This window comes from Myotis lucifugus, unplaced genomic scaffold (assembly GCF_000147115.1).
Source record: "Myotis lucifugus unplaced genomic scaffold, Myoluc2.0 scaffold_775, whole genome shotgun sequence".
Lineage (NCBI taxonomy): Eukaryota > Metazoa > Chordata > Mammalia > Chiroptera > Vespertilionidae > Myotis > Myotis lucifugus.
The window spans coordinates 90,342-103,147 of record NW_005871823.1 but is presented as its reverse complement, the minus strand read 5'-3'; the positions used below and the strand labels follow the sequence as shown (position 1 = coordinate 103,147).

General features: G+C 56.9%; 1 protein-coding gene across 1 annotated transcript in view; it reads right to left on the bottom strand.

Moving 5' to 3' along the window:
* Positions 1 to 12,806, bottom strand: part of ANK2 (ankyrin 2) — a 132,613-nt gene that overhangs the window by 110,818 nt on the left and 8,989 nt on the right. Inside the window, exons 8-12 of the mRNA XM_023746971.1 lie at positions 10,528 to 10,594; positions 8,886 to 8,962; positions 8,269 to 8,354; positions 6,231 to 6,329; positions 4,469 to 4,567 (exon numbers count right to left, since the gene is read on the bottom strand). Coding sequence (XP_023602739.1) covers positions 4,469 to 4,567; positions 6,231 to 6,329; positions 8,269 to 8,354; positions 8,886 to 8,962; positions 10,528 to 10,594 — 428 coding nt within the window. The remainder of the gene's footprint in view (positions 1 to 4,468; positions 4,568 to 6,230; positions 6,330 to 8,268; positions 8,355 to 8,885; positions 8,963 to 10,527; positions 10,595 to 12,806) is intronic.

Genomic DNA, 12,806 nt, shown 5'->3' with positions numbered 1-12,806 from the left:
GACAGGACATCCGGGCGCAGAGGTGAGGAGAGAACAGGGAGGACGCAAGGCCACGGACAGCCAGACAAGGAGGCCAGCGCTGCGTGGCACCGGGCGTCTGAGGGTCTGACAAACGGACGATCTGACTCCTAGGCACGGAGAGCAGCCTGGAGGCTCCGGCGGGGGAGAGGGGGGGCCGGGGAGGCTGTGAACAGGCGGTACTCCTAGCGGGGAGATGGGGGAGGCCTGGGTCTGCGGTCCAGCAGCCAGTGCCGCTGCCCACGCTGTGCTGGGTGTGGGGACGGCCGTGTTCCCACCAGAAGGAAAGGACACAAGTGACCGGGAGGGGGGGCGGGTGTGGGTAGCTAACCAGATGGGGGATCCATGCAGGATGCAACTTGTACCAGAGCGTTTGCTACGTTAAACATCAGACACTTTTTTTTGGTCAATTATTCCTCAATAAAGCTGGAAAAATAAACTTGAAAAATGATATATGAGTTACGAGAAAGAGAGCAGCGGAATCGTCACCCCTCAGCTGCCCCTGCCCCGACCTGGTGCCTGTGGGAACGTCAGCACGAACCCTGACGCCCAGGCACCCCGGGGAGGAGGGGGCCCCCAGGAGTTCCCTCTCTCAGGGTGGACTTAGTGTCCTGTGTCCACATTCTGTTTTGTTGGTGACCTTTGCCTGGAGGAGCACTGTGGGAGGTCTTCCCGGGGGTGTCCCCTGCCGCGAGGCGTGAGGTCGGAGGCAGACCTCGGGGGCTCCTGCCCCTGCCCCCTGCCCCCTGCCCAGCGGCCCGGCCTCCGGTGCGGCTCAGACAGAGGAAAGCGAGGCCTCCGCAGAGGCTGTGAGCGTCTACACTCCTCCCCACAGGCCACCTTACGCAGACTCGGCGCCTTCACCTCAGTCAGGATAGACTTGAATGGCTTGTGACGGGAGTAAAGGGTGGGGGGTGGCTGGGCATGGCCGGCCTGGCTCAGTGATTGAGCACCCACCTATGAACCAGGAGGTCACGGTTCGACCCCCAGTGTGGGGCGTGCAGGAGGCAGTTGATCAATAATACTCTCTCATCATTGATGTTTCCATCCCCCTCTCCTTTCCTCTCTGAAATAAATTAAAAATATTATTTTAAAAAAGGGACAAACCAAGATCCAGCTTTGAGGATGTTCAGCCTTAATTCCTTCCAGTTTCAGGACAAAAGGACAAGCAGTGCCCAGCCTGTCCCACCACCTGCCCCCGATGCGCCCCCAGACAACACGTGGGCCTGGTTATCCCGCAGGATGGGAAGCCGGCGGTTACTGCAAATGAAGAGAGTACCCCGCTTTCCAGACACGTCTGTGTGTTTACGGACTAGTGATCTTACTACTGGAATTCCGCAGGCTGGCTTCCCGTCGGAGGACAGCAGGAGCGCCGACCCGCTCTCGTCCCTGTTCAAACGCAGGCGCGTGCCTCCATCTACGCTTCAGAGACTCCAATTTTCCCAACTGAATAAGCCCCACCCTGACTGAGGGAAATTCCACATGTATCCACTCAGAGGGGCAAAGCCTGAAACAAAAGCTTTCTGAGGAATCTGAACCCGAGTCCCATTTTACACTCTGTGTGCGCATGCATGTGTGCCTGTATGTGTGTATGTGTGTGTGTGTGTGTGTGCGCGTGTGTCGGGACGAAACGTTTCCCTTTGTGAGTTTTGTGTCGAGAGCCGAGGCTGGCGCTGTGGCCATATGGGAGCGATCCATGGGGCGGGTCCAGGGCCAGCTGCGTACACTCCCTGCTTCATGGCACAGCTCACACTATTCGTGGTGTTGGGAGAGGCCAGCAAAGCAGACCCAGGAAGCCCTGCTGCCCATGTGCTGACCACTGCACACGGGGTCCCTGCCCCCGACACCTGGGAGTTAAATCAGTGCCATGTAACCTTGCAATGGGCTGAATGGCATGGTCTGACAACCTGAAAGTTAATAAAGTCAGCCTCCTCATGTTTATATTAGAAACTAGAGGCCCAGTGTGTGAATTTGTGCACAGGTTGGGTCCCTCAGCCTGGCTGGCAATCAGGCTGATAGGGCTGGTCGGCGGGGGGAAGGGACTGCGGGAGGTTGGCTGTGGGAGTGCACTGACGACCAGGGGGCAGCTCCTGTGTTGTGTCTGCCCCCTGGTGGTCAGTGAGCATCTTAGCGACTGGTCAGCTGGTTTTTCGGTCGCTTAGGCCTTTATTCTATAGATAGGAAAGAATTTTGGAATACAATGTCCAGGACCAAAATATCAAAGCGGGTGAGCATTAGAAAGGGGTGAGGATTCCAGAAAAACAAGTGGGTTTTCAATACAGCAACTAACACCAGGCTGCGCCAGTGACTCCGGCATCCAGGAAAACATCCCACATTTTAATGATTAATTTCTCTCACTCTACAGCTTTACCACCGTACAGACTCAGTCTGAAGCCATCTGTCGGGATTCCCTATAGCATTGTCTTAAATTGAGTGCATTGGACACAGGACAAGGAAAGATCCTTTTCGTCTCTTAACGTCCATCTATGGAATCGCCTTGTTCGACAGGCGTTTGGGGAGAAGTCAGCAGCCCTCCGTGTGGATGTTACAGCACTAACGCCCGGGAACTGCCGCCTGGAGCCCAGGGCCGTGGCACCGCCAGGCGTCCACTCCCCTGCGCGTGAGCACACACTGCCAGGCCTGCAGCCTCGAGTCCCTGTCGGGTGAGCTTTATGCCCAGTTTTCCCTCGCAGCCTCCTGGGCAGCCTCTCAAGCTGCAGCCCCTGGGCCAGTGTCCCCACCACCTGGCGCTGAGGAAGGGAAAGAGCTCCCAGGCCCGCCCAGCCGGAGCCAGGAAAAGGCGGGGCCCAGTGAGGAGGGCGCCGCCCACAGGGGTCACACTGGCTGCTCGGGCTGGAAACCTGGGCTCCGAGGCAAGAGGCTCGCGTTGCCCGAGGAACGCCGGGGCCCTTCCCGGAGCAGGTGCCCCCGTCCAGGCCTCCACGCCCCGGCGCCGCCACCTGCAGAGTCCACAGGCCCTTGCACACGGCGCCATTTCACACGCTTTCCGTCCGATAAGGGTTTTGCAGCGAGCCATGCTCTCCATTAACGTGAAAACACTGACGTGTACTGAACTAAAGGACGGGCTGTCGGGGGGAATGGGGTTATTTAAAATGCTTTGCTGTCACCAAGGCAAGAACAGATACGCTCTGGTTGTCGTAATTTCAGCAGGTTCCTCCCTATAATCAACGCCGAAGGAAATGGGCCGATCCCAACGGTCCAGAACTGGTGCCTGTAGCGACCACAGCCACCCCCACACGGCCCACGACCGAACAGCACAGGCACCAGAGCGCCCTGTGCAGGCGCCTTCACAGCCCACGGGACGGATGGCGAGGGACCGGCCGGCTGTGCCAACAGCCCGTGGTGTGGCCCGGTGACCGGGGGCTACGCCCTTCAAGAACAGAGAGCGGGAGGGATGAGGTGATCACGCTGTGTCCCTCGAGCTCCACACAAACACGTCGGAGTCTCCAGGAGGAGAGCGGTGGGCAAAGCAGCGTGTCCGCCCCTTCCCCCGGAACACACGTACGCAGGAGCACGGCTTATCGTGCGATAGGCTGTGATTATTCTTTTCAAATTTTCTTCACTTCCTCTTGAGAACACGCGCTTCCGGTCCAAGGTGAGGGTCCCTGCGGGAGTCACCAGGCCGGGCTCCCGCGTGCCCGTCTCCCCGGGGGCTTCCCGAGGCCACGCTTGGGGTGACGGCACCAAAGTGACCGGGGATGCAGCCCCTGTGCGTTCATCTTCTGAGATGTTTGTCATGGAAGGAGAGAAAACACTTTTCTAGAGCAACACAGAACTCGCGTGAAAAACCGTATTTCACAGACGCCACTGTCATCGGGGGAGGACACGTTATCTTTGTGATGCAGGTAAAGGCAAGGAAGACGGGCTGTGCACTGGTCAGGTTTATGTTAACAGGGGCTCACGCTACATCCACCAAGAAGAGGGAGAGACATGTCACCGCTGGGGGAAGAAAGCATTCGGCCGAACAAGGAGGTCCCACCTCACACCCGTCCAAATGGCTACCGTCAACACATCAGCAAACGAGAGGCGCTGGCGAGGATGCGGAGAAAAGGGAGCCCTCGTGCACGGCTGGTGGGAATGCAGACGGGGGCAGCCACCGTGGAGAGCAGTATGGCGTTTCCTCAAAAAGTTAAAAATGGAACTGCCATTGGACCCAGTGATCCCACTGCTAGGAATATACTCCAAGAAATCAGAAACACCCATCAGAAAGGATATATGCACCCCTGTGTTCATACAGCACAATTACAACAGTTAAGGTTTGGAAACAGCCCAAGTGCCCATCAGTAGATAATTTAAAAAACTTATTTGGCCAAAACAAATAACTGAAGTATTTGTAGTAAGTTTTTCTGCCCAGCAGCTGGCTAAGGGCATTCAGCCAATCCCACGGGCTGTTCGAGCCCTTAGCGTCAGAGGGGAGGCGGGTCCGTACCTGGGACTGGGCGTTGATGTTAGCGCCTTCCTTGACCAGCACCTTGACGACCTCCGCCTGTCCCGCCAGCGAGGCAATGTGGAGAGCCGTGTTCCCCTTCTGTTTCGAAGAAACAGACAGAAAACGTTACCGCGTCCGCCCGCCGGTGGTAGAAATGGGAGTGCGACGGGCTGCTCCGTGCTGCCGCCGTCCCTGGTGGTCAGACCTGACCCCTCACCACGTGGCTGACCTCGGGGGGAGGGGTCGTCTCCCTTCTGTCCTCAGCCCCGGGGGGCGGGCAGGGGGGAGAGGTGGGCAGACGGGTGCTGATTGGCCCGCACAGGGTTCCGTGAGGCTCGGGCCCCCTGGCTAAGTGAGGACCTTCACGGGAGAGCTGGTTCTGGACCTAAAACGCTACGGCTGCATCGAGGGCCAAAGGGAGCCTTTATTTTAAAACATCAATGAAGGACGGGAAGGAGGAAACTTTTGACAAACATAAGCAGCCGAGGAGGGGTTGGTTTAAGAATACATCACATCGACGTGGCAGCTCAGGAGAAGGGACCTTCAGCATGAGTCTTTAAATGTCGGTTTAACATGTATTTGACGTGGACAAGAGGAAGGTTCATAAAAATGCCAATTTTCTCTTTGTGTCCAAAGTAAGCAAGTGATGGCCTGCACTCTAGGCCCTAAAGTGGAACTACATCTCGACTCCTTTGGATTCGCCAGGGAGTCTTTTGTCTTTAAATTTCCCCTGGAATTCCATACACCAGGCTGTGAGCTGGGCCCCTCTGCATTTTGGCACAAACGCATGAGGCGTCGACAGTCCAAACTAACTCCCCAGATGGAGGCCTGAGTGCCTAGCCCTGACCTTGGCCCTCCCACGGCCCTATCCCCACACCGCTCCCTGTCTCAGACCCTAACACTCCACGTCTCCCCCCCTTCCCCCTTCCCTAACCCTCCCCTAACCCTTTCCCTCCCCAATTCCTACCCTAACCCTCCTCCTAACCCTACCCCTACCCTAACCCGACCCCCAGCCTCTCTCTCTGCATCTCCCACAACACCGTGCTCACACTCCAGCCGAGCAGCAGGCTTGAATCTCACTGGCTACTGTTTTCTGCCAAATTAAAATTCCACCTTCTAAGGACAAAGACAGGTCACCACTGGTGCCATTTTTTTAAAATCACTGTTGTTTCTGAAATGCTCCCCGGTGGCCAGGCTCACACATGTCCCTGCAGAGGCAGCACCACAAGGAGGCACATCCCTCGTCCCAGCCTCTGCGCACGTCCATCCTTAAACCTCGGCCACTCTCCTTACACACCCGGGGCAAGGCCTCATGTTACCGTGACAACTCAGTCCATGACCCCCCAGCTCCCTCCCATCAGCCATAAAGGATTCTGCATCCTCTCTCACCAGTTAGATGGACACATTAAAACACAACAGTGTCATGAAAACTGCTTGTTCTTTCCACTGAGATGCTGACCACATCAATTTACCCTGTAAATGAGTTAACCGCAGGGAAGCAGGTGCTCCTGTTTCTACAGACAATTATGTGCATCTGTCTCTGCGGCCAAGGAGAGAGCCGAGCTAGTGGGAACCACGTCCGTCCGCAGGATTCAGCGTCAGGCCTGGCACCTCCCCAAATGCCGTCGCCCACACTCGGCCGAGCTGCCTGGGAAGGGGTTTGATGGCAGCGCGGCCTTTAAGAACCCTGGGATCCCAGCGGCCCTGGGGTGTGCGCCAGGGGAAGGGGCCGGCGTCGCCGCTCCCCGCGCAGGGCGCCTACCTTGGTGGCGGAGTCCACGGCCGACCCTCTGCCCAGCAGCTCCTGCACCAGCCCCACGTGGCCCTCCTTGGCCGCCAGGTGGAGGGCGTTGAGTCCATTCTGCAAGAGAAGAGATGGCCTCAGGGTGGGCAGGGGTGCACGGGGGCACATGATCCCTGGCCCCGGGTCGCTCTCTCTGAGCATCGGCTCGAAGCTGCTAAGTTCAGAGACCACGTTCCCATGGTTTGATCCAGAGGCAAAGAGGTAAATGCATAGTCATTAGAAAGGGGGATTCGGCAACAGCACGAAAACAACCTTTTCTTTAAAAAAAAAAAAACACAAAAAAAACTAAGACATCCAAATCCTTTCACACTGAAAGAGAAAGAGAGAGAGGAGAGAGAGAGAGAGAGAGAGAGAGAGAGTGGGAGGGAGGAGAGGAGAGAGCAGCTCCGTGTCACTCCTAGTGCCAACCAGACACGAAGCGTCAGCCCTGGGCAGCTTTACATAAACCTGGCTTTGCAGCACCTGGGGGAGAAATGTCCTTTTCATAGAACTCAACGGAAAAGCTAAAGGACCGTTTCGACGCTCACACAGCCTTGCAAAGCCCAGCCTGTTCTTACAGGACCCTGAGCCTGTCCTCTGTCCCTGACTGGCCTGGCATTCCGTTTCAACTTAAATGCATGTTATAGTTTCCGATTGCACTGTGATGTCTGGCTTCCTCTCCCCAGATTCCTAAAGACTCCGTGACTCGCACAGCACGGGGGACGCACGGACGACACCAACAAGCCAGAGGAGTCGGACGTCGGCCCGCTGTCTTCGTGCGCACAGAGAGCCAGGCACGGGGGCAAGTTGCTTTGGGGCAGTTCCCTGTTTGCGGTTGTTGCACGGCTCACGCGGGACGGTTTTCTGCCGGAAGCCAATCCCAGCGTGACAGCAGGGCTGCATCTGGGAATGGCTGATGGCATTTCCCCAAACCTGAATAGGATGCATTAAATTGATTGCTGGCTGCCAGACAGCTCAGGGCATCTTAATCTACATGTTATTGCCTCCTACTGGCCAAACACCTGAACAGCCGTAGGCTAATTCCCTCATTCTGACAGTGGACTCTATAGGAAACCCTGACCCTCTGAAGTGTATATCTCTGCCTCGCCTCAGGACAATTTGTGTTAATAAAAAGCATGGGGTCCTGGGACGAGGAGATCTTAGTTTCCTTTAAACTAGGCTCCTCTGACCCCCAAATGCCTTTCAAAATTATATTTCGTCTCTGGACTCCTATTTAATCTATGCACAGCCTTTCTCCAGATTCCAGAACCCTTCTAAATGCCAGAACAAGAACCTCGGCAGTCTTCTCCTGGCTTTGTATTTGGCTCAAAAACTAAGTGATTTGTTTGTCTTCTTTGCCTAACACGGTGCTCTAACTCGGAGGAGCTGATATGGTTACACTAACGCTTACTCGGGTCGTAAACGGGAGCCCAGCCCTGGGATTGGCTCCTGGAGGTTAACGTAACAGAACAGTACGAACCCGAGTCCTTTGAAACAACAGGCAAATATTCACTGAGCTCTTAGGTGAGCAAGTACCACCTGGTCCTTAAATTCCCGGCAGGCACCTGGCCCTTGGTGGACACTTGTCTGTGGGAGCTTTAGGCCTCCAGCTGCTCTGCTCCCTAAACCCTACCTGCCCAGCGCAGGGTCTGCCAGTCTGTCTTGCGCATTTGAGAAAAGCGTAACTACCTCACAGAACTGCCTTCAATCTGCTGATGTAAATATCGGGAGGAGGCGGTTGAAATACAGGCGTTTCTGGAAAACACCAGGAGATGCAGAGCAAATCCACACCAAACAATAACAGGAGAGTGAAGCTCGGCCCCTGACCCCACCCTCCCTCTCTCTGGGCCCCCAACCGGTGAGGTCTCTCGGGAGCCACGCCCACAGGTAGATGCAGGTCGTTATGAAACGCTGTCGGCAGCGTCACTGCGCCATCGGCATCTGTACGCAAACCACAAACAACCTGTGGGCACAGCCAAGTCCAGATCCTGCCCGGACACCAACCAGCCGCCCGCACCCGCACCCGCACCCGCACCTGCCCGCCTCCCCGTGGTGGCCGCTCGGAGCTCGCGCTGTGGTGGGAGCGAGGGTTTACTCCGCTTTCTGCGGACCAGCGATCGCAAGGCACGCATGTGTCACAGCCACCCGACACCACTGAACTGTGTCTCGGGGTCTCTGGCTGGTTCCCGCGGGCTTCCGATTTAACAAAGTGAAGCAAGCCACGGTGGCCACGGGGACACGTGTCTTATTAGTGAGTCTCCTCACGTGGCCACGGCTTTCTTCATTCCCAGACGACAGTTTGTAACGAGGCACCTACTAAGCCTCTGCCCACTGACACATCTTCCCCGCGAGGCTGGGCAGGTGGTGGCGCGATGGTCATTTCATCGGGAAAAGGTGGCACAGGACCGCCTCGCAGTGCCACCACGTGCGTCCGCCCGGGCCTGCGCGCCCTGCACCTCGGAGGCCACCATCCCTCCCCTGTCCAGTCCCAGCAAACGCTTCCATTCTGGAACCCCCTCGGACACAGAGCGGCCTTGACTGACGGTGAGTTAGCCTGGGGAGGAGAGCAAAACTCTTCCAAACCCTAACAAGGCCAGAGGGACGGAGAGCGAGTGATGACCAATAGCTGGAAACCTGTGTTCACACGGTTGGTCATGACGCAGAAGCAGGTCATCCACGCCAGGCCAAGGCTCATGCCCGTCCGCACGTCTCTACACAGAACACAGAGCAAAGGGAAAGGGTGCACGCAGGGGCAGGTGCTTCTGGTTTATTTTTTGTTGGACTTTCATACACACACACACACACACGCACACACACGTCTCTGTGTTTATGTGTGCATAACTGTGTGCAAGTCTGTGTGTTTTTGTGTCATCTCTGTGTGTGCACACGTGTCGGTTTATGCATGTATCTGTGCACAAACGCCTGTGTCTGTGTGTTTAAGTGTGCACATGTGTCTGTGCATTTATGTGTGCATCTCTGATGTGTGCATGTGTGCCTGTGTGTTTATGTGTCATCTCTGTGCACATGTGTCTGTGTTTATGTGTGTATCTTTGCGCACACACCCGTGTCTGTGTTTAAGTGTGCATGTGTGTCTGTGCACACGTGTTTGTGCACTTATGTGTGCATCTCTGGTGTGTGCATGTGTGCCTGTGTGTTTATGTGTGCATGTGTGCCTGTGTTTATGCGTGCATATGTGAGCCTGTGTGTTTGTGTGTGCATGTGTGTGCATGCGTGCCTGTGTGTGTGTGCGTGTGTGCCTGCGTGTATGTGTGCATCTGTGCATGTGCATGCGTGCTCTGGGCTGCATAAACACTAAGGAAGTTTAGGCAACACCCGGGATGTGAGGGCACCTTGGGGAAAGGAGATGTCCTTCCGGGTCAAGTAGTGACAGCGGCTGCTCTCCAGCTCCTGGGGTGCGGGGTGGGGGGGGGTTATAGTTGCCGGCTTGGATTTCCTGAACTTACTCCCCTCTCAGACGCGTGCCGGATGCAAACAAGCGGAGTGGTGAGGGGCGGAGAAGAGTCCTTCCTGTCGATGATGTTCCCTGAGCCCCAGGCGGCATCAGCCTCACCCCATCCCTGGAAGGTTTCAGGGTCTGGCTCGCGGCCCTTCCTCCAACATGTAGCAGGTGGTTCCCCCAAATCTCGACCGTCAGGCCCCTGTCTCTCAGCCGATGGCCCTTCCTTCTCCCGCCTCGTCCACTCACTTCCATGGTGGGACTCGAGACCTCGTCACTTCAGGGACAGCACCTCCCTCCAGGCCCTTGGCTCCCAGCAGCGACCCACCATCACCACTCACTTTCCTGCCAACCTCCTGGTCCCTGTGCACAGCCCCTCACCCGCCCCTGCGTCCACTCCCTCCTGGTCCCAGTGCACAGCCCCTCACTGGGTGGGAATTCCCCGCGTGAACGTCACCTTCACTCCCTCCCCGGGCCGTGCAGGTGCCCTCGGGCAGCTTAGCTAACCCAGAGCCCCTGCTGCATGGGACTGACTCCGGCCCATGCCCATGCGGCCACAGAAGAACCCACGAGCCAGCCGTGTGCTCCGCGGGGCCCCGCACGACCTGCCATTCCTGCTCTGTAGCCCAGCACTCCCCACCCCCCAGATGGCTCCCTCACACCTTCTCTCCTGCCCATCACCCCTCCATCCTCTCTCAGCTGATGCCCTTGACTCAGATTCCACTGACAAAGCAGAGCAACTATAAGAACCTGCAGCGCCCACCAGCGTGTCCCCTCACTGCCCACCCTCACCCACAGGCCCGCCTTTCCTGGACCCACCGCTTCCCAGCAGAGCCCAGCTCCCACGGGTGCACAGGGAACGGGCAGGATGGGGGCTGGCCCTCACCTGGGGGTGGCGGGGACTGGGATGCATGAGAGGAACTCGTTGGTGCATTTCAGTGACATGCTAAGCCGGTCAGGATCCAGGTGAAAATGCGGCGTTACTGCGAGGATCGTCACCTGCTAACACTCTGAACGCCCGCTCCGCTGGGCACTTGGCGGAATCTAATGTAATCCCGCACAACCCCTGACCTCAGTGTTGCACTTCCCACCACCGAGCACACCGTGTCCAGAGGAGCCGGCTTCCTGGAGCACACAGGAGGAGCCGACTGCCCGGGCACACAGCTGGGGAGGGACAAGGTCGGGACCTGGGCTCCAGACATGCCCTGAGCTCCAGGTCACGGCTGTGAGCAAGTGGTCAAGCCACTGCGGGCGCCCCTCCTATTCAGGGGGATCCATGCTCCTGGGAAATGGTGCGTGGGCCTGGCCGTCCGTCTCTGAGACAGAAAAGCAGGGCGTGACCGACCGTTCTGCCCCTGCACAGCCGCAGGGCAAGGTCAGGCCGGGAACCAGGACACCTGGAGGACTGCGAGCCTTTCGTGTCAGACCCGGGACAGGTCCATGCGATGAGAGATGCCTCCACACGGAGTCACTGCGGACCCAGTACGTCCTCCCACAGGGAACACTGTCTACGTATTGGACGGACGGGCGTGAGGGGCTGTGGTGACCCGTCACTGGCTTGCTGTCAACTTGCAGCCAACTGTCTATGAGAAGGGTACAGAGTCTGTCTCTCACGGCTGGACGCTAACCTCGCTGTGACACCCTTAGATTAGGAACGACCACTGAATATCTAAGAGAAGGACATGTATACATGAGCAAATGCAAACATTCATTCTCTTTTCTGAAAGAAATCCTATATAATAAAGAGGTAATATGCAAACTGACTGTCACACCCTCACACAAGATGGTCGCCCTCATGTGGTCAAAAGATGGCCGGCAGGGGAGGGCAGTTGGGGGCAACCAGGCCAGCAGGGGAGGGCAGTGGGGGTGATCGGGCCGGCAGGGGAGTGGTTAGGGAGTGATCAGGCTGGCAGGCAGAAGCGGTTAGGGGCAATCAGGCAGGCAGGCAGGTGAGCGTTTGGGAGCCAGCAGTCCCGGATTGTGAGAGGGATGTCCGTCTGTGGGGTCGGGCCTCAACCGGTGGTCGGACATCCCCCAAGGGGTCCCAGATTGGAGAGGGTGCAGGCCGGGCTGAGGGACACCCGCCCCCCCAGGGCACGAATTTCATGCACTGGGCCTCTAGTGAGCTAATAAGACACATAAGTTACTAGTTTAATCTTTTCAGGAAAATAACACTTAGCAGATTTGTAACCATCTGGGAAAGAAAAATGAAAACGTGAAGTTTTTTGTTCAGCGGAATCATCTTGCGCCAAATGTATGCATTTTCCCCATAAACCTTAAGTGATTTGAAACCAAATGGTAATTTTGGATTCGCTTTCAAAATTCTCAGAGTCGCTATGAGGCAATTTTATAAAGAAAAACATGTTCGCCCACATTTCAGTCTAGGAAGCTCGGCGCGCCCACGCAGGCACATTCTGGGGGAGCTGGTGCGCCGCCCGCCTTCACTGAGAAACATTGCGTGGGTACAGGGCGACCCGTGAGCTCTGAGCCTGCACCTGGTTAAAAGTAGCCATCCTTTCAACGAGAGCTGTCTTATTGCTTTTCGGGATATATTTCCTGTTCAGTCATGGATTTGGGGGCTGGAGCAGTCCCAGTTGGGGTGCTCTCTGGCCTAAAAGTCCCTTCAACCACCCAGCACGCTCATCTAAGGGTGAATCGAGTTCGTTTTAGATGAGCAATGGGAGATTAAACATGAGACTGGAGCGCCCGGCCGGCGTGGCTCAGTGGTTGAGCGTCAACCTATGAACCAGGAGGTCAGGGTTCGATTCCCGGTCGGGGCACATGCCCGGGTTGCGGGCTCGATCCCCAGTGTGGGGCGTGCAGGAGGCAGCCGATCCATAACTCTCTCCCATCATGGATGTTCCTCTCTCTCCCTCTCCCTTCCTCTCTGAAATCAGTAGAAAAATACATGAAAACATGAGGTTGGAGCCTGAACATAGAGGAGGTGCCCGCTGTACACTTTGAAGGGCAGAGCATCTCGGGGACGTGCTCTCCCGAGGGAGGAAGCGTGGGCAGGGGAGCGGCCAGGGCCCGTGACCCCGGGGACACCTCACGCTCACGGGCTGGGAGTCTGCGCTGTAAACCCGGCGGACGCCGCC